At 36.3% G+C, this 27,108-nt stretch overlaps 1 protein-coding gene across 1 annotated transcript; it reads right to left on the reverse strand.

The window, feature by feature from the left end:
* Positions 20,754–21,680, reverse strand: LOC110256356 (olfactory receptor 5K3-like). The gene has a single exon (XM_021069836.1). It carries the CDS (start codon positions 21,678–21,680, stop codon positions 20,754–20,756), a length of 927 nt encoding a protein of 308 aa, XP_020925495.1.

Raw genomic sequence — 27,108 nt, forward strand, 5'->3', positions numbered from 1 at the left:
ATTAATCAGTTCAAGTAGTTTTGGGGTTGAGTCATTACGGTTTTCTATGTATGGTATCATGTTGTCTGCATACAGTGACAGTTTTGTCTCTTCTCTTCCTATATGGATGCCTTTTATTTCTTTTGTTTTTCTGATTGCAGTGGCTAGGATTTCCAATACTATGGTGAGAGTGGGCATCCCGTCTTGTTCCAGATTTGAGTGAGAAGGCTTTCAGTTTTTCTCTATTGAGTATTATATTTGCTGTGGTTTTGTCATAATGGATTTGATTATGTTAAGGAATGTTCCCTCTATACCCACTTTGGTGAGGGTCTTGATCATAAATGGATGTTGGACTTTGTCAAATGCTTTTTCTGCATCTATTGAGAGGATCATATGTTTTTTAACTTTTCTTTTGTTAATGTGGTGTATGATGCTGATTGATTTGCATATGTTGCACCATCCTTGTGAAATTGGGATGAATCCCACCTGGTCATGGTGTATGATCTTTTCGATATGTTGTTGGATTCGGTTGGCTAAGATTTTGTTGAGAATTTTTGCATCTATATTCATCAATGATATTGGGCGATAGTTTTCTTTTTTGGTGTTATCTCTGTCTGGTTTTGGAATGAGGGTGATGGTGGCATCATAGAATGTCTTTGGGAGTTTTCCTTCTTCTTCAACCTTTTGGAAACGTTTAAGGAGGGTGGGCACCAATTCCTCTTCACATGTTTGATAGAATTCGCCTGTGAAGCCATCTGGTCCTGGACTTTTATTATTAGGAATTTTTATGACTTCTTCAATTTCATTTCTAGTGATTGATTTGTTCAGTTGGTCTGTTTCCTCTTGATTCAATTTTGGCAGAATGTAAGAGTTTAGAAAATTGTCCATTTCTTCCAGATTGTCAAACTTGTTGCCCTATAGTTGTTCATAGTATTCTCTTATGGTTTTTTGTATTTCTGCAGTATCCGTTGTGATTTCTCCTTTTTTGTTTATAATTTTGTTTGAGTTCTTTCTCTCCTCTTAGTGAGTCGAGACAGGGGTTTGTCAATTTTGTTTACCTTTTCAAAGAACCAGCTCTTGGTTTTATTAATTTTCTCTATTGTTTTTTGAGTCTCTATTTTATTGATTTCTTCTTTGATCTTTATAATTTCCTTCATTCTGCTGACCTTAGGTCTTTTTTGTTCTTCTTTTTCTAATTCATTTAGGTGGAGGTTTAAGTTGTCTATTTGGCAACTTTCTTCTTTTTTGAGGAAGGCCTGTATCACTATGAATTTCCATCTGAGCACTGCTTTCGCAGCATCCCATAGATTTTGAGAGGTTGTGTCTTCATTATCCTTTGTTTCAAGGTATTTTTTAATTTCCTTCTTGATTTCCTCATTGACCCATTGGTTTTTTAGTAGCGTGTTGTTTAGTCTCCATGTGGTAGATTTTTTCTCATTTGTTTTCCTGTGGCTGATTTCTAGTTTCATGGCATTGTGGTCAGAGAAGATAGTTGAAATAATTGCTATGCTCTTAAATTCATTGAGGTTAGCTTTGTGTCCCAGTATTTGGTTGATTCTTGAGAATGTTCCATCTGCACTTGAAAAGAATGTGTTCTGATTGTTTTGGATGTAGTGTCCTGAAGCTGTCAATCAAGTCTAACTTTTTAATTTTTTCCTTTAGGATCTCTGTTGCTTTATTGGTTTTCTGTCTATAGGATCTGTCCACTGGTGTGAGTGGAGTATTAAAGTCTCCTACTATGACTATATTCCCATAAATTTCTCCCTTTATGTCTGTTAATATTTGTTGTATGTATCTGGGTGCTCCTGTATTTGGGGCATATATGTTGATGATAGTTACATCCTCTCCTTGGATGGATCTCTTAATCGTTAGTGTCCTTCTTTGTCTTTCTTTATGGCCTTCATTTTAAAGACTATTTTGTCTGATATGAGCATTGCAACTCCTGCTTTCCTGTCATGTCTTTTGGCATGAAATATTTTTTCCCACCCCTTCAATTTCAATCTATGTGTCCTTTGTCTGAGTTTCTCGTCAGCAGCAGATTGAAGGTTTCTGCTTTTTTATCCACTCAGCCCCTCTGTGACTTTTGATTGGAGCATTCAGTCCATTGACATTTAAGATGATAATTGATAGATGATTATTTATTGCCATTTTAAACCTCGTGTTCCAGTTGATTGTATGGTTCTCCATTCTTCCTTTCCTTTTTTGGTTGGATGGTCTCTGATTATTTTCTGCTAGAGTGTTTTTTTTTTTCATTTTTTGTGAATGCAATGTATGATTTTGGTTTGTGGGACCCCTGTTTTTAAGTATGCTGACCTCTTCCTATCATTGTGTGTTTTAGCCTGATAGTCCTGTATATTCAAATACTTCATTAGTATATTAAAATTAAGAAGAGAAACAAAAAAAAAATTTAAGTCTATTTATTTCCTAACATACCTTGCACATTTTATGATTTTGATGACTCTTTTTTTCTTTTTAATTTTATTTTGTTTTAAACATGTTCATGATTAAATCTGTATGCTGGCTTACTTGAGTGACTGCTCTCTGATTATGGTTTCCTCAATCCTAGTTCTTCCTCTTTTTTTTTTCTTTTTTCCTCTCTTTCTTTCCTTCTTTTCTTTTTGGTTTAGAGAAGTCCTTTCATGTTTTGTTTAGACTGGTTTTTGTATTACTGTATTCAAGGTGCAATTTTAAAAGGTGTTGTATTTTTGTATTCCTTTTCCAATATTTCATTTTGGTATACAAAAACGTGACTGATTTCTGAGTGTTAGTCTGATATCCTGCTACTTTGTTGAATTTATTAATCAGTTCAAGTCGTTTTGGGGTTGAGTCCTTAGGGTTTTGTATGTATAGTATCATGTTGTCTGCATACAGTGACTATGTTACCTCTTCTCTTCCTATTTTGATGCCTTTTATTTCTTTTGTTTGTCTAATTGCTGCGACTAGGACTTCCAATACTATGTTGAATAACGTGGTGAGACTGGACATCCTTGTCTTGTTCCAGTATTTAGTGGGAGGCTTTCAGCTTTTCTCCATTGAATATTATATTTGCTCTGTGTTTGTCACAAATGGCTTTGATTATGTTAAGGTTTGTTCCTCTATACTCACTTTGGTAAGAATTTGATCATGGATGGATGTTGGACTTTGCCAAATGCTTTTTCTGCCTCTATTGAGATGATCATGTAGTTTTTTACTTTTCTTTTTTTAGTGTGGTGTGTGACATTGTTGCTTCCAGTATAAGTAGTATTTTCTTTTTTTATTGTTTTTTACCTCAACATACTTTTTTTTCCCCACTGTACAGCGTGGGGACCCAGTTACATATACATGTATACATAATTTTTTCTCCCATTGTCACGCTCTGTTGTAAGTATCTAGACATAGTTTCAGTGCTACACTTCAGGATTTCATTACTTACCCATTCCAAAAGCAGTAGTTTGCATCCATTAACCCAAAGATCCCAATCCCTCCCCTTCCCCTGGATAAGCATATGTCTATTCTCCAAGCCCATGATTTTCTTTTCTGTGGAAAGACTCATTTGTGCTGTATATTAGATACCAGATGGGAGTGAGTGGTATCATATGGTAGTGGTCTTTCTCTTTCTGACTTACTTCACTCAGTATGAGAGTCTCTAGTTCCACCCATGTTGCAGCAAATGGCATTATTTTCAATTTTAGTTTTTTCAATAAGTAGGTCATGACATCTCATTGTGTTTTTAATTTGCATTTCCCCAATAAAAATTTATATTTAGCATATATGTGTGCCCTTATATGACATATGTATTTCTTAGTGAAGTGTCTGTCAAATTTTCTCTTTTCTTATTGAGTGCTTTATTTTCTCATTATATAATTTTGAGAATTTTCCATATATCCCAGATATAAGACGTTTTAGTCACATATATGATTCTCAAACATTTTCTTGATTTCTTCCTCCCCTACAAGGTATCACAGTGTTACATTATGCTGATTGGACCTAGTGAGCAGTAATAGGAATGCCTATAGACTTATTGGTAGACATTTGCAGACAGAGGTGATAAATAAATCTATCCAAAATTCAAGACCCATTTAGCTCAGTGAAATTTCTAGAAGGTCACTTTGGTGGGATGGGGGGGGATATACTTATAAGGTATATCTAAGTTGTTGCATCTGGCCACTCTTACAACCAAAAAGAAGCACAGCACCTTATGACACCATCCAAAACTGGACAGGTATGTCACTACTTCCATTTCTGGGACATCCCTGAAGGATAGTGATGATGGAAAAATCCTCCCAAAGGGCAGAACTTGGAGGAGTCCACCTGGTAGTTAACTTTCCTCAAAGGCAAAATGGCCAGACATATGATTGTATAGTGATTCATGAGCTTGAGCCAATGGTTTACCTGGATAGTCAGGGAATGTGAAGCAAGAATAGCGGAAAATTGTTGACAAGGAAATTTGTGGAAGTATGTGGATAGATCATTTTAAATACACATAAACCTGAAGTTATTTGTGTGCCATGTGAATGCTAGCTGAAGGATAACTTCAGCAGTGGAGGATTAATAATGAAGTAGATAGGATGACCCCTTCTGTGTACCATAGTCCATCTCTTTCTCCAGGTAACACTGCCATACCTAATAGCCTCAAGAGAAAAAAGAGCCATGGAAGCAGAAAGCTATGCTTGGGCTCAGCAACAAGGGATTCTCTCACCATGCCCAGATTGGTTAAGGCCATTTCTGAATGCCAGTCTCTCAGCACAAAGGCACAGATAACAACATTGAGTCCCTAATATTGAACCATTCATTGGGATAATTTGCCACCAACCTGGTGACAGGTTGATTATACTGGACAATTTCCATTATGGAAGGATCAGTGTGTATAAATATACAGACACACGCACAGACATATATATATATATACAGTTTAAATATATATATGTATTTAAAGCAATGTTTGTAATGGCATCATTTGAAATAGCAAAACAACAACCACCACAAGTGGGAATGTTACTGAGTCCAAGATCCTACTACTTGCTGTAAAACAGACCAATAAATTGAGAGAAGAATTGTCAGGCCAAGGAATAGCAACTTTATCTGGCAAACCAGAAGACCAAGAAGATAATGGACTCGTATTCCAAAGAACTGTCTTACTTATGAATGAATTCTGGCTTCATTTATACTAAAAGAGAAAGGGGTGGGGCTGGTCGTTTGCAAACTTCTTGGAGCAGGAATCCTTTGCTCTTGCAACTGTCCACCTAGGACTGGTCATGTTCCTATAAACCTACAATAAGACAAAAGTTAATCTTGCATCTGGTGCTGCCATGTCAGGGGCATAGGCCAACAGCTTCAACTCTGATTCAACCCTTGGCTAGGGAACTTCCATGTGCTTCAGGTGGGGCCCCTAAAAAATATTAACAGTTATGAACTTTTATTAGTTTCTATATTTTATTGAAATAAAATATGAAAGAAATATTTTAGTAATTTATTTTAAAAATTGACTATTTACTCATAATGAGCTAGAAACATTGCCTCAGCACAGGAAGAAGAGGCAGGAACAAAAGTGTAGTCCCTGCCTCCAAGAGATTACAATATGTATAGAGAATAAAAGGGCAATTATCCAGATTAAAAATATCTCTACATTTATAACTGATACAGTGAATCATGGCAAGACCTGGCCAAGAGTATCAACCACTATGGGATACTGAGGGAAAATCTTGGCAAGGAAGTGACATTTCAATGGAGACCTGAAGGGAGCCCAGGGAAGGAGAGTGTTGCAAGCAAAGGATTTGTGTACTGAGCATTGCAGTGCACTGCATAAAATCTTCCTGCAAATCTGTGAGTTGAAATACTCATATCAGACAAAATAGACTTTAAAATGAAGGCCATAAAGAAAGACAAAGAAGGACACTATTCCATGGTAAAAGGATCCATTCAAGAAGAGGATTTTACAATTGTCAATATATATATATATATGCCCCTAACATAGGAGCACCCATATACTAACAGACAAATACAATAAAACAAATAGAAATAGACATAAAAGGAGAAATTGATGGGAATACAGTCATAGTAGGAGATGTTAAAACCCCACTCACATCAATGGACAGCACCTCTAGACAGAAAATCAATCAGGGAACAGAGATCATAAAGGATACAATAGACAAGTTAGACTTAATTGACATTTTCAGGACATTACATCCAAAAAAATCTGAGTACACAGTCTTCTCAAGTACACATCAAACGTTCTCAAGGATGGATCACATACTGGGACACAAAGCTAACCTCAAGAAATTTCAGAGTATAGCAATTATTTCAAGTATCTCTCTGACCACAATGGCACGAAACTAGAAATCAACCACAGGAAAAGAAATGAGAAAAAACCTACTACATGGAAACTAAACAACCTGCTACTAAAAAACCAATGGGTCAATAGGAAATCAAGAAGGAAATTTAAAAATACCTCAAGACAAATGATAATGAAGACACAACCACTCCGAATCTATGGTATTCTGCAAAAGCCAATATCTGTGATGAATATAGACACAAAAATTCTGGGTTTTTTTTATCCTTTTGCTATTTCTTTGGGCCGCTCCCATGGCATATGGAGGTTCCTAGGCTAGGGGTCGAATTGGAGCTGTAGCCCCTGACCTATGCCAGAGCCACAGCAACGCGGGATCCGAGCCGTGTCTGCAACCTACACCATAGCTCACGGCAATGCCGGATCATTAACCCACTGAGCAAGGCCTGGACCGAACCCGCAACCTCATGGTTCCTAGTCGGATTCGTTAACCACTGCGCCACGACGGGAACTCCCCAAGACACAACAATTCTCAACAAAATTTTAGCCAACCGAATCCAACAACTTATAAGAAAAGATCATACAGCATGACCAGGTGGGACTCATCCCAAGATCACAAGGATGATTCAACATAATGGAAATTAATCAACATCATACACCACAGTAACAAAAGAACAGTCAAAAACCACATAATCAACTCAATAGATGCAGCAAAAGTATTTGAAAAAGTCTTACATTCATTCATGATCAAAACTCTCACCAAAGTAGGTATATATAGGAAACATACCTTAACATAATTAAAGCCATTTCTGACAAACCCACAGCAAATATAATACTCAATGGAAAATGGCTGAAAGAGTTCCCACTAAATACTGGAACAAGACAAAGATGTCCACTCACACCATGATATTCAACATAGTATTGGAAGTCCTAGCCACAGCAATCAGACAAACAAAAGAAATAAAAGGCAACCACAAAGGAAGAGAAGGGGTAACACTATCCCTGTATGCAGATTGCAAGATCCTGTATGTAGAAAACCCTAAGGACTCAACCCCAAAATAACTTGAACTGATCAAGAAACTCAGTAAAGTAGCAGGATATAAGATTAACATTCAGAAATCAGTCACATTTCTGTATACTAACAATGAAATATTAGAAAAGGAATATGGAAATACAATACCTCTTAGAATTGAACCCCCAAAAAATCAAATACCTGGCACTAAACCTGACCAAGGAGATGAAGGACATATATGCTAAGAAGTATAAAACATTAATCAAGGAAATTAAAGAGGATTCAAAGAAATGGAAAGATATTCCATGTTCCTGGATTGGAAAAATTAATATTGTAAAAATGGCCAGACTACCCTAAGCAAGCTACAGATTCAATGCACTCCCTATCAAATTACCCATGACATTTCTCACAGAACCAGAACAAATCATCCAAAAATTTATATGGAACCATGAAAGACCTACATTGCCAACGCAATTCTGAGGGAAAAAAAAAAAAAACAAGCAGGAGGCATAACTCTCCCAGACTTGAGGTAATATTGCAAAGCCACAGTCATCAAGACAGTGTGGTACTGGTACCAAAACAGACAGACAGACGAATGGAACAGAGTAGAGAACCTAGAAATAAACGCAGACACCTATAGGCAATTAATCTTTGACAAAGGAGACGAGAACATAAAATGCGGAGAAGACAGTCCTTTCAGCAAGTGGTGTGGGGATACCTCAACAGCTGCATGCAAATCGATGAAACTAGAGGACACCCTCACACCATGCACAAAAATAAACCCAAAATTGTCTGAAAGACTTAAACGTAAGACAAGACACCATTAAACTCCTGGAAGAGAACACTGGGAAACATTCTCTGACATCACCCTCATGAATATTTTCTCAGGTCAGTCTCCCAAAGCAACAGAAATAAAAGCAAATATAAACCAATGGGACCTAATCAAACTGATAATGCTTTTGCACAGCAAAGGAAAGCATTAAAAAAAAAGACAACTTACAGAATGGGTGAAAAAATTTCAGATGATGCAACAGACCAGGGTTTAATCTCTAAAATATACAAACTTATATAACTCAACAGCAAAAAAAAAATGCCAAAAACCCAATGGAAAAATGGGCAAAAGACCTGAATATATATTTCTCCAAAGAAGATACACAGATGGCCAACAAGCACACGAAAAAATGCTCAACATCCCTGATTATTAGAGAAACACAAATGAAACCTACCATGAGGTGCCACTTCACATCAGTCAGAATGACCATCATTAATAAGTCCACAAATAACAAATGCTAGAGTGGGTGTGGAGAAAAGGGAACCCTCCTATACTGTTGGTAGAATGTAAATTGGTACAACCACTATGGAGAACAGTATGGAGGTACCTTATAAAACTATACATAGGACTAACATATGACCCAGCAATCCCATTCTTGGGTATATATCCAGATAAAACATTCCTTAAAAAAGACACATGCACCTGCATGTTCATTGCAGCTCTATTCACAATAGCCAAGACATGGAAACAACCTAAATGTCCATCAACATATGACTGGATTAAGAAGATACGTTATATATACACAATGGGATACTACTCAGCCAAAAAAAAAAAACCCACAAATTAATGCCATTTGCAGCAACAGGGATGGAAGTAGAGACTCATGCTAAGTGAAGTAAGTCAGAAAGAGAAAGACAAATACCATATGATATCACTTATATCTGGTGTCTAATATATGGCACAAAGGAATCTTTCCACAGAAAAGAAAATCATGGACTTGCAGAATAGACTTGTTGTTGCCATGGAGGATGGGGAGGGAGTGGGAAGAATTGGGAATTTGGGGTTAATAGGTGCAAAATATTGCCTTTGGAATGGATAAGCAATGAGATTTTGCTGTATAGCACTAGGAACAATGTCCAGTCACTTATGATGGAGCATGATAATGTCAGAAAAAGAATTATATATGTATGTGTGACTAAGTCACCTTGCTGTACAGTAGAAAATTGACAGAACACTGTAAACCAGGTAAAATGGAAAAAAATAAAAATCATTATAAGTGAAAAAAAAGAAAAAAAAAATTCTGCTTGTAAATTTTACTTCCTAGGATAAATGACCAGACATTAAATCACAGATCAATGGCCAGGACGGTTTTTTTAAAGTTTTGTTGAGATATGGTTGATTTTTTTAAAGTTTTGTTGAGATATGGTTGATTTACAGTGTTTGATTTTAATAGAATAGGCTTTACCATAGTGCTTTTACCATAGCACTTGCAGGATTTGTCTTCCCTGCAAGTGCTCCTTCTGACCAAAAAAACCATCTATGGACTTAGAGAATTTGTTATTCACCTTCATAGTATTCGACATAGCACTGCTTCTGCCCAAGGAATTCACTTCACAGCAAATGAAATACAGAAATGGCCCTATCGTTATGAAATTGACTATCTTACTCTGTTTCCTAAATTATGAAGCAGCTGGTTTGAGAGAATAATGGACTGGACTGATCTTCTACAACTCAGTTACAGCACTTCCTAGAAGACAAAACCTTTGAGGATCAAAGTTCTTCAGAAGGCTATGTGCTGTTTGATTCAACATCCAATACATAGTACTCTTTTTCATATAGCTAAGATCATGGGTATGGCAATCAATGGTAGAAATGGAAGTGGCAACAGGCACTGTTACACCTAGTGATCCACTAGCATAATTTTAGCTTCATTTTCCCAGATGTTATGCTCTGATGGCCTAGAGGACTTAGAGCCAGAAGGAGGAATGGTTCCACAGAACACACAATGATTCCATTGAGGTGGGAGTTAAGACGGCCACTTTGGGCTCCTCTTTCCCCCGAATCATCAAAGACGTGAGTAACTGTGCTGGCTGAGGTGACTGATCCTGAAAATAGAGAAGATGGACCACCATTCCACAATAAGAGGAGGAAACAATATCTGGAAATGATGACAGGATATAACTAAGGGCAGTGCTTGATGATGGGAATATGGATTGGGTAGTTGAAGAAAGTAGTCATAAGTGCCATATGATCAGTTACAGAAAGGCCCCGAGTATTTCTTCTTTAGTTTGGTAAGAATACATTTGTGTGTGTGTGTGTGTGTGTGTGTGTGTGTGTGTGTAGCAGATATTTTTTCTTTATACCATCATTCCCTTATAAAATATAGTGACTAAATATGTATAATTATGCCTTGAAAATTAAATATCATAGTATTTAAGCTATCATATATTAAAAAGAAGAGTACATATTTTGCCCTCTCTGTGGAATGGTTTAGTGCATTCATAGAACAGAGCACATCATATCATGTTAGGTGGAATTATAACCATGATAGGGTCTTTTCTTTATTTTTCAGATATAGCTGATTTACAATATTATATTAGTTTCAGCTGTGCAACATAGTGATTCAAAATTTTATATATTAGTAGGACTGTCATATTGCTGTACAGCAGAAATTGGCACAACATTGTAACTTAACAGTATTTTTAAAAAGGAAAAAATTATATATTATACTCTACTTAAAGTTATAATGAAAATTGTCTATAGTCCCTGTGCTGTGCAATATTTCATAGCTTTTATTCATAGTAGAATGTGCCTGTCCTACACCATCTTGCCTTTCTCCTTTCTTCTCCCCACTGGTAACTACTAGTTTTTCTATATATCCCTATATCTGCTTCAGATTTCCAATTTTCATTCACTTGTTTCATTTTTTAGCTTCCACATATATGTGGAATTTTATAACATCTGTCTTAGTCTGACATTTCACTAAGCATAATATTCATCAGGTTCATCCATGTTGTTGCAAATGACACAATGACATTTTATTTATGGCTGAGTAATATTCCATTGGGTGTATATATGCACATACATGATATATTTATGATCCAGTCATGTGTTCATGGACTTTCAGGTTACTTCTATACCTTGCCTATTGTAAATAATTATCCTAAGAACAACGGGATTCTTTTTGAATTAGTACCTTCATTTTCCTTAGCTATATACCAGCAGTAGAATTGCTGGATAATTAAGTAGTCTATTTTTTTGGTTTTGAGGAACCTGTGTACTATAGTCCACTGTGGCTGCACCAATTTTCATTTCTACCCTAAGGCTCCCTGTTCTCCACATCTTTGCCAGCATTCACTCTTTGTGGACTTTGATGGTAGTCATTCTGTCAGATGTAAGGTGATAGCCTCATACTGGTGGGCAAAAGGAGGGCTGGGTCACAAGGCTAACAAGCTAGAGGGAGGATTCAAAAAAAGCACTTGCCAGCACCAGTGTCCACATGGTAGAATGAGCTCCCAAAAATGGCTGCCAACAGTGTCTTCATCGCCAGCATTAGCTCCATTCGCTCCTGCCTCTCTAGCTGTGTCTTCAAGATAAGCAAGTCAGTCTGACAGAGGCTCCTTTCAAATTATGGTTTCTATCCTTGGTCTCAGAGCATGTGAGATTTAGTACACGTCCTTCAATCATGGAGCATCTATTTTCCACAGTACTCTGGGTCTCATGAAAGAAAGTATCTCTGGCCTTCAAAGTTATGAGCTGGACTTCCTGGTTCAGGAACCCCCCACCTCAGCTCAAGAGTCCAATGTGGAGTCCAGATCTTTCACTCCTTGGAGAGAACATCTGTAAGTTTAATTATTCTCCCATTTGCGGATGACCCGTCCAGGAGTGTAAGCCTTAATATACTGTAACTCTGCCTCTGCTCCCTGTATCAGTGTGGTTCCCTCTTTACACCTTCAGCTGTAGTAGATATTTTCTGATAGAATCTGGTCTTTCTCATTATGTTCTGTAAATAAATATAATTTTGATATCTCAGTGAGAGGAAGCGAGCTCAGGTCTTTCTACTCTGCCATCTTGGCCCAGGTATCCTATTGTTTTTATCTGAAGTTTAAGTACAGTTTAAGAAATTCTATATGGTGGCCACATTGACAACAGCTGGACCTGTGATGGTTTAATTTGTGCCCAGTTGACATGGCCTAGGAATGCCCAGATATCTACTTAACAGTATTTTTGGGGACTTGGGCGGGGGGGCTTTGTTTGTTTTTCTGTTTTTGGTTGTGGTTGATGTTTGCTTTTTAGAACCACACATGTGGCATATGGAAGTTCCCAGGCTAGGGTCAAACCAGAGCTTCAGCTGCCGGCCTACACCACAGCCACAGCAACACTTGATCTGAGCCATGTCTGCAACCTACACTACAGCTCATGGCAATGCCAGATCCTTTATCCACTGGGCGAGGCTAGGGATCAAAACCACATCCTCCTGGATACTAGTCAGGTTCATTACCACTGAGCCACAATGGGAACTCCCAATATTATTTCTCTGTGTCTATGAGGGTGATTCTAGAAGAGATTAGTATTGAAGTCATGGACTGAGTGAAGTGGATGGCACCAAGGATGACATTGGTGGATGTCATCTCATCAATTGTGGGCTTGAATGGAACAGAAAAGCAGTGGAAAATGATTGATCAGGAACATCAATTTTATGTTTCCCTCAATGTTCTTGTTCTCAGACTTTCAGACATGAACTGGAATCTATATCAGCTTTCCTGTTCTCAAGCCTTAAAATTACCATCAGCTTTCCAAGATCTCTCCCTTGCAGATAGCAGATTTTCGGTGTTCTCATCTTCCATGAGAAGCAAATGTGAAGCAAATCTAATAAGAAATGCTTTAGATAGATATGCAGATATTAATTGATGTGTGTGTGTGTGTGTGTGTGTGTGTGTGTGTGTGTTTTATCTGTGTGTATCTCCTATTGGTACTATCCTGAATTATCCTAGCTAATACAAACACTGTATATTTAGAAAGACTCTTTCTTTATATTGAAAAATAAATAGAACTATCATGATGCAGTTGGTAGCTGTAACCACCAAATGATACTGACTTAGAAGGTGCCTTATCAAACTGGGAATCATCACAGTATTATAGCACAAAGAATAACTTGTATATGAAATTCCTTTGAAAATAGTTGTCCAAAACTTGATCAAGCTTGTCAACTATTTTTTTCTAATGAAACCAACGTATCTCTCCTTCACATTATTGACCTAAGAGGATTTTGATTGGTTATCATCACTGTTAGTCCATTTTTCATAAGAAAAAAGTATTTTAAAAAGTCCATGGTACTTCATCCAAACTGAGAGTGGAAATCTTTAGAATATTTACCTAGTACTGTTCAAGTAGAGATTAGAAAAGTGCAGAAACTCCATTTTGACTGCTATCGATTTTAAAATATTTACTTAATTTATTATTAAAATACTAGTTATATATAATGGTCCTCAACCAACAGCAACAGTATTTGAAACAGGAATTCATCTGACAGAATCCAACAATTTGTGCCTCCACAAGCTTTTCAGTAATTAAGAGGACCACTAAATCTTGAGAACTGCTATATTAAAAGAAATCAATGTTAAAAAAGAAAACTTGGACTACAAAGGTGTTCACACATACCCAGTATAAATACTATTAAGACTGTGCCCTATCTACTTCAAAACTCAGACTGAGAAAAAATATCTATATCCCATGGTGTTTCATTGCAGCTAACTCCTAACTGTGTGGAATCTTTGAACACAGTCTAGGATGATGTTGTCAGAAACTTCTCAGTAGCACAAGATATTGTAAAATGATGATTAAAAATGTTTATCTATTTACGTAAAAGAGAGAGGAACTAAGAATTCTTTTCAGTCTCTAAATTAAGAAAATCTATACACATTTATCATAAAGATACTACTCTTTTTGTGTTAGTATTTCAGTGGTGGTTCCATCCAACAGCAGCAGTGTTCAAGAAAAATGGATGACCTTAGCATTGTGATATCTTTTACATCTACATATAATGAAATAATATGTATATAAATTCCTAGGTTTTTAAAATAAATCTATAGAATATCTATATATATTGAAAATGCCTATTTTATACCAACCCAACCTAAAAAAGGACTTGACAGGTAAAATAATATTCTATATTCATTCCTTGAAGTGAACCATTTCACTCAAATAAAAGACTAATTAGACAAACAGAATTTATGATTTCCAAAGAAATACATACTAGCTTCTTATATTAGAAAGGGAGTATTAGGTTATAAGAGTGGATAAATGGGGAAAAATTTAGAAAACTTACAGAATATAGTCAGAACAATTGGAATATTGTACAATAATAAAAATTAACAAATTAAGATCGTAGGCAGTAACATGAATTCTTATTGGAAAATAATTGAAGCATGTGGATTGGGACCCATTCACTCCTTTTCTGATGCTTGGCGGTATACATCAGGGGAAAAAAAGGAGTCAGGAGACCAGGTCTAAACCTGTGACCTATACCTCCAGAAATACGTAGTAATGACATTTGCTGTAAATACTTTAATCCAAACATTGAGCTAAAGGGCTTCTCCTGATATATCCCAAGATCTAATCCTCATGATAAAAAGAGTAAGATTAATTTGCCTTAGGCGTAGTGTACCTGCGATTGTCCTAAAAGAATTGCAAAGTTGAACTGACAGGCAGCAGCCATCCCAGGACAAGTAATCTCCCTGAACTCTACAAGATTGGTAACTGGTGAGGTACTATTACTTCCTTTGAGATATCTGTGCTGTCAGATTCATTTCAATTTTATATATATTTCATAGCTACATATTTAGAATAGTAAGGCTGGTTTGGTGGTGCTGAATTCTCTTAGCTTTGGCTTGTCTGTAAAGCTTTTGATTTCTCTGTTGAATCTGAACATTAGCCTTGTGGGGAGAGTATTCTTGGTTGTACTTTTTTCCCTTTCATCACTTCAAATGTATTGTGCCACTCCCTTATGACCTGCAGGGTTTGGGGTTTCTGCTAAAAAAAAAACAAAACAAAACAAACAAAAAAAAAAGTAGCTGATAATCTTATGAGGATTCCCTTGTGTGTTATTTCCTGTTTTTCCATTATTGATCTTCATGTTTTCTCTTTCTCCTTAATTTTTGTCAGTTTGACCACTATGTCTCTCGGGGTGTTCATCCTTGGTTTACCCTGTATAGGACTCTCTGTAATTAGGGATATGGGTGACTCTTTCCTTCCCCATGTTATGAAAGTTTCCAGCTATTGTCTCTTCAGATATTTCCTCAGGCCCTTTCTCTCTCTTTTCTCCTTCTGGGGCCACCATAATGCAAACGTTCATACATTTAATATCCCAGAAGTCCCTTGGGCTATCCTCATTTCTTTTGGTTCCTTTTTCTTTATTCTGTTCTGAAACAGTGATTTCTACCATTAGGCGTCCCAGCTCACTTATTCATGCTTCTGCTTCATTCATTCTGCTCTTGTTCCCTCCTAGGGCATTTTCATTTCAGTTATTGTATTATTCAACTCTACTTGTTTGTCCCTTATATCTTCTAGCTCCTTGCTAAACATTTCTTGTATCTTCTGTTTCTGTGCCTCCGTTCTTTTCCTCAGATCTTAGATCATTTGTACTATCATTACGATGAATCATTTTTCAGGTAGGTTGCCTACCCCTACTTAGTTGTTTTTCTGAGGTTTGATCTTGTTCTTTTGTCTGGACCATACTGCTCTGCAGACTCATTGTGTCTCATTGTCTGTGTTTGTGGTCCATGTTCTGCAAGCTGCATGATTATAGTTATGCTTCCTTCTGGTGTCTTCCCCCTAGCAGGTGAGGTTGGCCCAGTGGCTTTGTGTTGGCTTCCTGGTGGTAGGAGCTGGTGCCTGCCCACTGGTGGGTGGAACTAGGTCTTGTCCCTCTGATGGGCAGGGCCAGGCCAAGGGTTATGTTTAAAGTCAGCTGTGGGTTCAGGAGGACTTTAAGCAGCCTACCTGATGATGGATGGGACTGTGTTCCTACCCTCCTGGCTGTTTGGCCTGAAGTGTCCCAGCACTGGAGCCTACGGGCTGCTGGGTGTGGCCAGGTTTTTGTATCAAAATAGCAGCCTCCAGGAGACCTCACACTGATGAGCCCTCCCGTCTACCACCATCACCAGTGTCCTTGTCCCCACAGTGAGCCTCAGCTGCCCCCCCTCCCGCCTCCTCAAGAGACCCAGCAAGACCAGAAGGTAGGTCTGGACCTAGTTCCTATGAAGTCCCTCTCTTTCTCTGGGTCCTGGTGTGCACAGGACCTTGTGGGCACCCTCCAAGAGTATAGTTTCTATTTCTCCCTGTCCTGTGGACCTTCTGCAATCAAGTCCTACAGGCCCTCAAGGCCAAATGCTCTGGAGTCCCCTCTTCCTGCTGCCAGACCCCCAGGCTAGGGAGCCTTGTGTGGCGTCAGAACTCTCCCTCCTGTGGGAGAACCTCTGCGGTATAACTATTTTTTAGTTTGTGGGTTGCCCACCTGGCAGTATGAGTTTTGATGGTATTGTGTATGAGCCCCTCCTACTGTCACTGTGGCTTCTTCTTTGTCTTTGGATGTAGAAGGTCTTTTTTGGTAGGTTCTAGTCTTTTTGTCTATGGTTCTTCAGCACGTAATTGTGATTTTGGTGATTTCATGACAAGAAGTTAGTCAACCATCTTCTCTCCAATGCCCACTGCTTTCTTTTTAATTATGTGAAAGTTTTTGCATTTTGTGTAGTTACTGTAAGAGGATTAACTCGAAAAAACTAAGCCCTTGCCCACTACTTAAGGAAAGAAATTTTAATTTAGTAAAATTTCCAAAGTATTATAAACACAAAAATAGTCAGTCATGGAACAGTAATGCAGTCCAAAGATTACTAAGGGTAGGAAGCTCCTAAAGGGAGCTGAGTGGTGTTGACAGAACCCATGATTTCAGCCACATGAACAGTTTTCCTGTAGGAGGCAGACGCAGTGAGAAGATGCAGCTTGTGTAGGATATATTTTCTACCGCAGAAGAAAGGGGGAGAAATAGTGTTGTCCCCCACATGGACACATTCTTTAGTTTCTTATCGGTGCTTCCCACTGTCCAAATCTAGGGAGAAGCCATTTGAAAAGAGAGTGACTGTGGGAAATAGCATTTACATTGGTCATTGATTATAGAACAGGACACAAAAGAGGAAATTGGGAAATGGTTTGAGGGAAAAAAATTCAAATGATCAGGAGAACCACATAAGCCATTCATCTGTTTATGACCTGTAGATTAAGTCTCTTGGTAATAAACTCTTTCCTTTCTCAAGAATATTTTTTGTACTCTTCATATTCATTATTGATTCTTACATTTTTTGTTAATCTGAAATGTAATTTGGTATAAAATAATAGAGATCCAATCTTATTTTTCAGTGACAGGATTATTTTCCAAACACCATCATTTCTCTATTGATCTGAAACTACCCTTTTGTCATATTCTGATATTTGGTTTATTTCTGCCCCTATTTTTAGTTTCTTATGTCTCTGTATACATTTTTGCATATTCTCATATTGCTTTATTTTCACTCACTCTGCAATATAGTTAAAATTCATAAAGCTTTATTCTTCAATATAATTTTTGGATATTTTGTATAGTAAGGAAAAGTTATGATCATTAAAAAACTAGAAATACTTGTGGTGTCCATATTTATTTTGCATCCAACTGAAACTCTACTTCTGAGTTATACTATTTAAATTAACCATAGAAGAACAAATATATTCCTTCACATCAGCAGGGCAAATAAAAATATGATCATACCATATGAAGATAGAAAATTATATCATTTTAAAAATTCCAACATCCATTTATAATCAAAGCTATTAAAAAATGTGCGAAGCTCACAAATATGTGGAACTTACCCAAAGTACTTCTGAATAATCAATGTTTCAAAAGAAAAATCACAGGGAAAGTAAAAAATACTTTGATATAAATGGATATAAAGGCACAACATACATAAATTTATACAATGGAAATAAAGCAGTGCTGAGAGAGAAATTTATACTTGTAAACACCTATGTTATAAAGAGATAAAAAGATCTGAAATAAAGGGCCTAACTTTTCCACGTAAAGGAGTATTTCATGGATCTCTTTTTTTCTTTAAATAATGGATACATACTTCCTAGAAATTTCCAGAAAGTCACCTCTTTCTTATTGGCCCCAAATAAGCTACATTGTATTCCATTAACAGACATCTGGGATTCATTGTTACCAAGTGTTGGGGGTAGGTGGTGGAGAAAATTTACCTTGTGAAAAGGAAATGAAATCATTGCATGCACATCAGATAAAAAAAATATCCACAAATAGGGAATGGGTTCATGATGTAAAAACCTTTAACTCAGAGCTTCTCAAAATTTTATATAAACATTCCTTTCTGCTTTAAAATGTGTTAGGAACCTAAAGAGCTTTGTTTATAAGGATTATACCTTTCAGTATTTACAATGTTAGAAATTAAAAATCAAGAAATTTCAATTTGTTTGATTCTATTTCATTCAAAATTTAAAAATAATAAGTCTGTTACATATATACTTATGTAATTATATTGAAAATGTATGGAGGGAAATATTTATTGAATGGCCAGATGTATTAAGCACCTTTTAAATAGTGGTGATGTCAAATTGGTTATGACATGTTTGAAATTCACTAGAAGGAGATAAGCCTTCATTTTATTATCCAACAGTTACAAGTTACTTTTTTTTTCAAAAGGGTTGCTCGTATATATACAGTCCTTTCCTTTTAGAGAGTTAAGTATTTTCACTTATGCTCATCTAATGTATGAATTATTGAAGTCAGTCTCCTTTCTTTGGCTCTCTTTCCAACCATTTGCAAGGTCAGGTTTCTGAAAGATGTGATCATATTACTCTGCTGCAGGAAGGTGTCAGTGCCTGATGCCTCTAAGATATATTCATATTTTTAGGGTGGTTTTTAAAGTCTCAGTAATTTGGAGTTCCCACTGTGGCACAGTGGAAAAAAATCAAGCTAGTATCCCTGAGGATGTGCTTTTGATCCCTGGCCTTGCCTAATGTGTCAGGGATCTGTTGTTGCTATGAGCTATGGTGTAGGTTGTAGATGTGGCTCAGGTCTTGCATTGCTGTGGACATGGTATAGGCAGGCAGTCATGGCTCTGACTAGATCCCTAGCCTGGGAACTTCCATATGCAGTCTGTGTGTCCCTAAAAGCAGAAATATTTAATAATAATAATAACAATAAAATCTCAGTAACTTGATCCACTTCTATCCTTTTTCTATATATACCACAAGCTCTCACCAGTAGTTCTTTCAGCTTTCTGATTCTATTCCATGGTTTACCTACCTCATCCTGATTCCCAGTGCCATACTCATTTTCATAAATGTGGACTCTGGTCACACCCATTCCTGTTTTCCTCCAAGAAAAAAAAATGTTGCCCATTTTAAAGGCACAGTTTACTTCTAATGCTACTTAAGACTAAATGCCACAGTGTACAAGGATATCCATTTCTAATCTCCTAAGCATGTGGGGGAAAAGACAGTATTAATTCAAATTCTACCTCAGTTCGGCGACCTGGAAGAACTTGAGCAAGCTCCTTTGTATTTCAAAGTATAAGGTTTTTACTGAGGAAAAACATGAAAAATCAGGTCTAAATATTTGGTAGGTAATATATATGAAAGGTCTAGTTTATTGTGTTGCAGACAGTGGATTCTCAGTAAAATAGTTCTCTCTTTCATATTTGCAAATGTAAGGATCAGTAAATATTTTTATTTAAATATTTAAATTATTCAATATTTTCTACCTCATTTCTGCTTGAAAAGTCCCTCCAACTTTTTGTCAATACTATGCCTGTTTCCATAATATATTTGGATTAATCCAGGTTAGTGGTATACATAAGAAGTAAGTCAAATAATAATATTGGAGAGGGGAAATATTAAAAATTGAATTCATGTAATTTAATTAATATATTCAGGAATTACATCATACATGGTGGACTAACAATCAAAAATTAAAATCAAACTGCATGAAAATATCAAATACATAGAGATTGCAATGAATTACCAACAGGTTCAACTATATATTTTTAAATAACCGACATATTAAGACACTCTATTTTAGAACAATAGATATAAAATTGACTAACAATAAAGAAGAAATTGTTTATTGATTAGAAAATACATATTGTTCATGAATTGATATTCAAATATAATCTCTTAAACAAATTCAGAACTGAGATTCAGATGTAAATGTATAGTTTACTCCTGTCACGAAGTGTTGCTTAAGGAGAAATTAATTTCTGAAAATATGAGATGTGAAGGAGTTTGTTAGATTATGACTTGGGATCCAGAAATTTGCTGACAACATTAAATGGAAGTGATCTTTGTACATAATTTCTTCCATTCCTAGTGTTTGTTGGATTTGTTGAAAATTGTAAGTAATTATACTCTAAAAGAAACAGTTTGTGGTGGAATTAATTACACCCTTACAGAACTTGTGACCTCAAGAATATTTAGGTCTACTCTAAAGAAACCTGGTAGCTTGCATTTTAGGATACATTTTAACAGAATCTCTCCCTTCTTAAGTTATTTGACTCACACATCAATCTTGTTTTAGTAATTTCATCTTTTATATACAAAGTGGCCATTTCCCACTTCTCATTGTTCCGTTATTTTGGAAAAATGTTTTATCAGATTAAAGTCTGATAAATTGTTTCAGAACATTATGACATCTTCATAATTTTTTTCATGACATTTATTACTTCCTTATTTCTTAAACTATAAATAAAAGGGTTTAATAAAGGAATCACTAAAGTGTAAAAAACAGCAATAGGTATATCTTTGTCTTCTTCTTTAACTGGATTTGGTTGAATGTACATGAAGAGAAGAGAACCATAGAATATCGAGACAGAGAGAAAGTGGGATGCACAAGTAGATAAGGCTTTCCCTCTGCCCTTGTTGGATTTCATTTTGAAAATTGTCAAAAGGATGAAAAGGTAAGAAATTATTACAATGAGAACAGTGAAAATTTGAACTAACCCTCCAAAGATAAATATCATCAGTTCATTGATATAAGGGTCAACACAGGAGAGCCGGTATAATGGAAGCACATCACAAAAGAAGTGATTGATTTGATGAGACCCACGGAAAGTTAACCTAAACAGCAGCCCAACATGAATCATAGGATGCAGGTATCCAGCTACATAGACCCCTGTGATTATCTGAATGCAGTGTTTCTTTGACATCATGGTGTGGTACTGCAGTGGGTTGCAGATGGCTACATAGCGATCATAGGCCATTCCTGCAAGGAGAAAGGAATCTGCACTTTCAGCTAGGCAGAGAAAATAAAATTGTGCCATGCATTCATACAGGGAAATCATTCTGTCCTTAGAGAAGAAGTTCTGTAGCATCTTAGGGGTGATGGCACTGGAACAACAGGAATCCATCAGAGCGAGGTTACCCAGAAAGATGTACATTGGTTTGTGAAGACGATGTTCTGTAAAGATCAGTGCCACCAGACCAAGGTTTCCCACCATGGTGATCAGATAGATAGTGAGGAACACCAGAAACAGAAGGGTCTTCAGCTCTGGGTGATCGGTAAATCCTGTGAGGATAAACTCGGTTGTCAAGGAGCAGTTGTCCTCAGTCATCTCTGTGTTACCTGCTGAGACAGGAATTATGGGGATAGAAAACTCTAATTTAGAATGTGCATAATTTTCTCTTCAAATTTTTCATTTTACATCACAAGGAGGAGCTTCTCCAGCTTCTCTGTCTCTGTGATACAGGTGCACAGCCTTCTTAGGGGATAGACATTCTTCTAAGATGTCAGCCTCTGTGACCTCAAATCTGAAACTTAGGATTCAGGCGACTATTTTTCTAATTATGTGGAGAAGTTCTACAGAGGAAAAGGTTTGTCTTTATGAATTTATACAAGTATAGTGAACAAATCTAGGGTACCCATATTCTCTTCAGTACTCTCAAAGAAGCTTATTGTCAAGATGTATATTAAAGATTTAAAAAATAAATTTAAGTATATCTATCCAATGTTTAAAAGTGTCTTATATGCTTCCACTTAAGGGCTTGTTTTAAAAAAGCATATAATAGGTATGTTAATATTATACTTTAGAATTACATGAAGAATGCCTAGATTAAGGAGAGGTCTGTTCAGTTTTGGTTTGGTTTGGTTTGGTTTTTTGATGACATCACTGTGAATTTTATTCTTTATCAGTATAAAATAATTATAAAATCATTAGAAATCCATTTTAAGATGTTTGCCTTGAATTCAGCGTTATCCGATTTTATTATCCCAATTGTTTTCTGTTTATTTGTACTTGCTGCCATATATTTTCAACTTCAGATTTCTTGCTTTTAAAGACAGAAATCTTGGATAGATAAGAAATTAAATATCCTTTGATTTCCACATCTTTTATTCCTTTTTCCAGTGTCATACACATTTCCGTAAACACTAAGTCTCTCTCTGATTGTCTGTTTATTTTTGTTCATATATCTAAATCATTTCTTCCTTTATGTAAAGCGTAATTTAAATATAATGCTACTTAATAAAGTTTGTACTAAATGCCCCAAACCACACTGATCTCCATTTTCTCTATGCCCTTGAGTGTTGAGTATATATCTTGTATATTTAACACATTTTAGAATGCCTTAGGCATAACCTACATTGCTTTTTTTATTTGTGAATGAAAAATTTCTTTATTAAATTATAGGCATTTTGAGGTTAGCTGTGACTTAAACTTCTTTTAATGGCCATAAAATTCTATGGGGAAGACTATTGATTGCAACCTTACCTCCAGTCCAATGACCTGTGATGGATGAAATTGGTTTTTTTTCCTACCAATGTTCATTAGTTTCCTCTTCAACAAATTTTGAAGAAGAATCTACAAAGAAAATTATTCAAAATTCGTCATTAATAAATTAATAGTTAATATCCAAAATATGTCAGGAACTCATACAAATCAGCATTAAAAGTACACACAATCTGATTTTTAAAATGAATGGACAGAGGGGGAGTTGCCATCATGGCTCAGCAGAAACAAATCTGACTAGGAACCATGAGGTTGCATGTTCAATCCCTGGCCTCGCTCAGTAGGTTAAGGATCCAGCATTGCCATGAGCTGTGGTGTAGGTCAAAGACACGGCTCGGATCTGGCATTGCTGTAGCTGTGGTGTAGGCCAGTAGCTCCAGCTCCAACTAGACCCCTAGCCTTAGAACCTCCATATGCCACAAGTGTGGCCCTAAAAAGGCAAATGACAAAAAATAATAATAATAGTATATAAATAATCAAATGGACAGAGCGACTAAAATGACATTTTTAAAAAGACATTCAAATGATCAATAGGAACATGAAAAGATGTTCAATATTATTAGGAAAATACAAATCAAACCACAATGAGATATCACCTCACACCTATCAGAATGCATATCCTCAAGAAAGCAAGAAATAAAAAACATTGCTAAAGATGTGGAGAAAAGGGAATACTGGTACACTATTGGTGGGAATGGAACTTGATTCAGCCACTATGAATAATATGGAGGTCCCTCAAAACATTAAAAATAGAACCATCATATTATCCCTTAGATACACTTATGGGTGTATAATACTCAAAGGAAGTAGAAACAAGTTATCAAAGTATGTCTGCACTCCAATGTTTATTGCAGAATTGTCCACAATAGCAAGGATAAAGAAATACCTATTGTTCCTCATAGGTGTGTGTGTGTGTGTGTGTGTGTGTGTAACCTATATACACACACATATATACCACCTTCTTTGTCCATCCATTTCATATATATACACGTATATATACATATGAAAGAATGATAGTTCACCATTTGTGACAATAAATAGATGGAACTTGAACAAATTATGCTAATTGTGATAAGTCAGATTTAGGAAGATAAATACTGTATAGTATAAATCACAGGTGGTTCCAAAAAAGCCAAACTTGTAAAATCAGAGTAAAATAGTGGTTACCAGGGGATGGGGGTGGGAGAATTGGAGAGATGTTGCTTAAGCATATAAACCTGTAACTAATAGATAAAAAAGTCCGGGAATAAAAAGCACAGTATAATGAATGTAGACATACATTTTTTTATAATCTTCTTAATTATTCCCACCACGAAAAACAATTATATGACATGATAGAGTGCTTTCTAAGGTTTTAATGACAATCATATTACCATAAACAAATTATCAAATCAATGTGTTACATATGTTAAACTTTTACAGTGTTTCATGATAAATAAGATATATGTATATATAATTTTATTTATTTTTGTTGGAGAATAAGTTGACATAAAATGCATTGTTTCAGGTGTACAGAAAAGCGAATCATGTATACATAAACATCAATCCATTTTTTTCCCATATCAGTTATTAAAAGCTCTTCTGTAGACTTCCCTGTGCTATATAGTAGGTTCTTGTTAATATTCAAAGTGACGTATCCTCCTTTCATCTGACCTGACTCATCTACAATTTTTTTGATTCTATGACAATTAAGTGATATATTTTGAAGTATATCACAGAAAAGACTAATAAATAAAAGTAATCTTGCCTTCATGCTTTAAAACTTTTTCTAATACTTAAAAAAGAGAAAACCTTTTAAATCTTAATACAATTTTTGAGAACAAATTTTCTTTTCCTTTAAAAGGCTATCTTCTTATATCATTTGGTGATCCACTAAGACTAATGACTGATATGTCTAGTCATATAAATTCTATGGACAAAACAGTTCTATTTTTCCAGAATAAAAACATCAAAATAAGGCCTTGATTACAATTTTATTTCCTTGTTTTAAAATATTAAATAGAACCCATTGAATTATTCAGCCTAGTTAGAAAAATATTCAGTGTAAGTGCCTGAATTATTTAACAGAGTTACTTTGTACAGTTATTTGTGTATTTTGAAATTCTACCTTTATCAGAAAAGGTTAGCATGAATTACAGTTTGAATCTCATCCTAGTTTCACATAGCCTTCAGTTTTGAGAACTAGAAATATAACTAAATAGCTGAAGTCGAGCTACCATAAAAAGATGCTTAACAATTCAGATAAATATACATTAATGGCTGCTAATAGTAAAAGTAAAATTAATTAGAATATTTCCCTTACCTAGGTTTCACTGAGAAATGTTTTGTAGCACCTCCTGTTTGCTTCTTGGCCTTAGGTCTTAGAATTTCAGAGTATGAACCTTGGTCTCTAAAACATTTGGGATTAAAAGAATGAAAACCTGGATGACTACCAATAGGGTCAATAGTTACATCACTTATAATACAAAGTTAAAATTTTCCATCAAATCCTAAGGGATTGCCCTGCACTGGCATCAGTATATTTCTGTGGGGAGATTCAGTGTTCAGCACGTTTAAAGATGCCCTGTGAGACAAGGAGGTTACAGCAAATTGCCTCCACTAAGGTTGCTAAGGTCATTGGGATGATCACCTTGCTGCTTATTATATACCTGACCACAGTTTAAATTTCTATCTTCATAAATTTAAAATGAGCTGAAAAGAGTCACATGTTCGCTTGATGTTTTAGTGGAGGGACTAATATGGTTTATGAGGGATGATTAGCATTTCAGAGGAAACTAAAAGGTGTAGTAGCTTGATACCAGATCATCAACTTTACTCTGAGTTGTATTCATCACAACATCTGGCAAAAACCTTATTGAAAATTCTGATATTAGGAGCTGCCATGTGGCTCAGTGGTTAACGAACTTGACTAGTATCCATGAGGTTGTGGGATAGATCCCAGGCCTCACTCAGTGGATTAAAGATTCAGCATTGCCATGAGCTGTGGTGTAGGTCACAGATGAGGCTCAGATCCTGCGTTGCTCTGGCTGTGGTGTAGGCTGGCAGCTACAGCTCCAATTAGACCCCTAGCCTGGGAACCTCCATATGCCATGGGTACAGCAATGGAAAAAAAAAAAAAGAAAAAGAAAAAAAAGAAAACTCCGGGAGTTCCTGTCTTGACAGAACAGAAATGAATCCAACTAAGAACCATGAGGTTGCATGTTTCATCCCTGGCCCCACTCAGTGGGTTAAAGATCCAGCATTGCCATGAGCTCTGGTATAGGTTGCAGATGAGGCTCACATCTGGCATTGCTGTGGCTGTGGCATAGGTAGGCAGAAACAGCTCTGATTAGACCCCTAGCCTGGGATCCTCCATATGCCCTGGGTGCAGCCCTAAAAAAACAAAAACAAAGAGAAAGAAAGAAAGAAAGAAAGAAAGAAAGAAAGAAAGAAAGAAAGAAAGAAAGAAAGGAAGGAAGGAAGGAAGGAAGGAAGGAAGGAAGGAAGGAAGGAAGGAAGGAAGGAAGGAAGGAAAAGGGAAAGGAAAGGAAGGAAGGAAGAGAGAGAGGAAAGAAAGAAAGAAAGAAGAAAAGAAGGAAGGAAATCTCTGATATTATAGTTTAGTCTCATGTATGAATTACTGTGATGGTTCTCCTTTCACTTTAGTTTAGCCCAGTTTCCTTTATCTAATTTACCCTATTTTTATTTCCTTCATTCCACATTTCAGTATTTCATATATAAATTTGTTAGTCCATTTATAATCAGTTACTCCATGCACCAACCACCATTAGCATATGGGCTTAAGAGGGAAGGGATTTCTCTGTTATGTTCATATTTCTAACACCTTGAACAAAATGTGACACTTTGTAGTGCTCAGCAATGACTGGAAAAATACACTTGCCTGGTCAAGAATTTGAAATGCTCTTCAATTAATGTCAAACCAAATCCATTTTCCTTATTTTGGTATTCCAGGTGCTCCACTGTCTCTTATATCTCACATTGCTTTCTTCCGCTCAGCTCAGGGCACTAGGCCATGTTCACCACTCCAATGTTCCTTTGTACACCTACTGAATTAATTTACTCATGTTTCCCTTACCTAAAACACTTTTTTCCTCTCAGTCCTACTTATTCTTGATCTCCAATCAGATCTCCTCCATGAGGTCTTCGCTGGATCCTTTAAATTAAATTGATTGTTCCCTTTCCTGATCTACATGATACGTAGCTGTCTTATAATGCATTTGCTACCTTATCAAGCATGACTACCATGTGTCTTGAT

This window comes from Sus scrofa, chromosome 13 (genome assembly GCF_000003025.6).
Source record: "Sus scrofa isolate TJ Tabasco breed Duroc chromosome 13, Sscrofa11.1, whole genome shotgun sequence".
NCBI classification, from domain to species: domain Eukaryota; kingdom Metazoa; phylum Chordata; class Mammalia; order Artiodactyla; family Suidae; genus Sus; species Sus scrofa.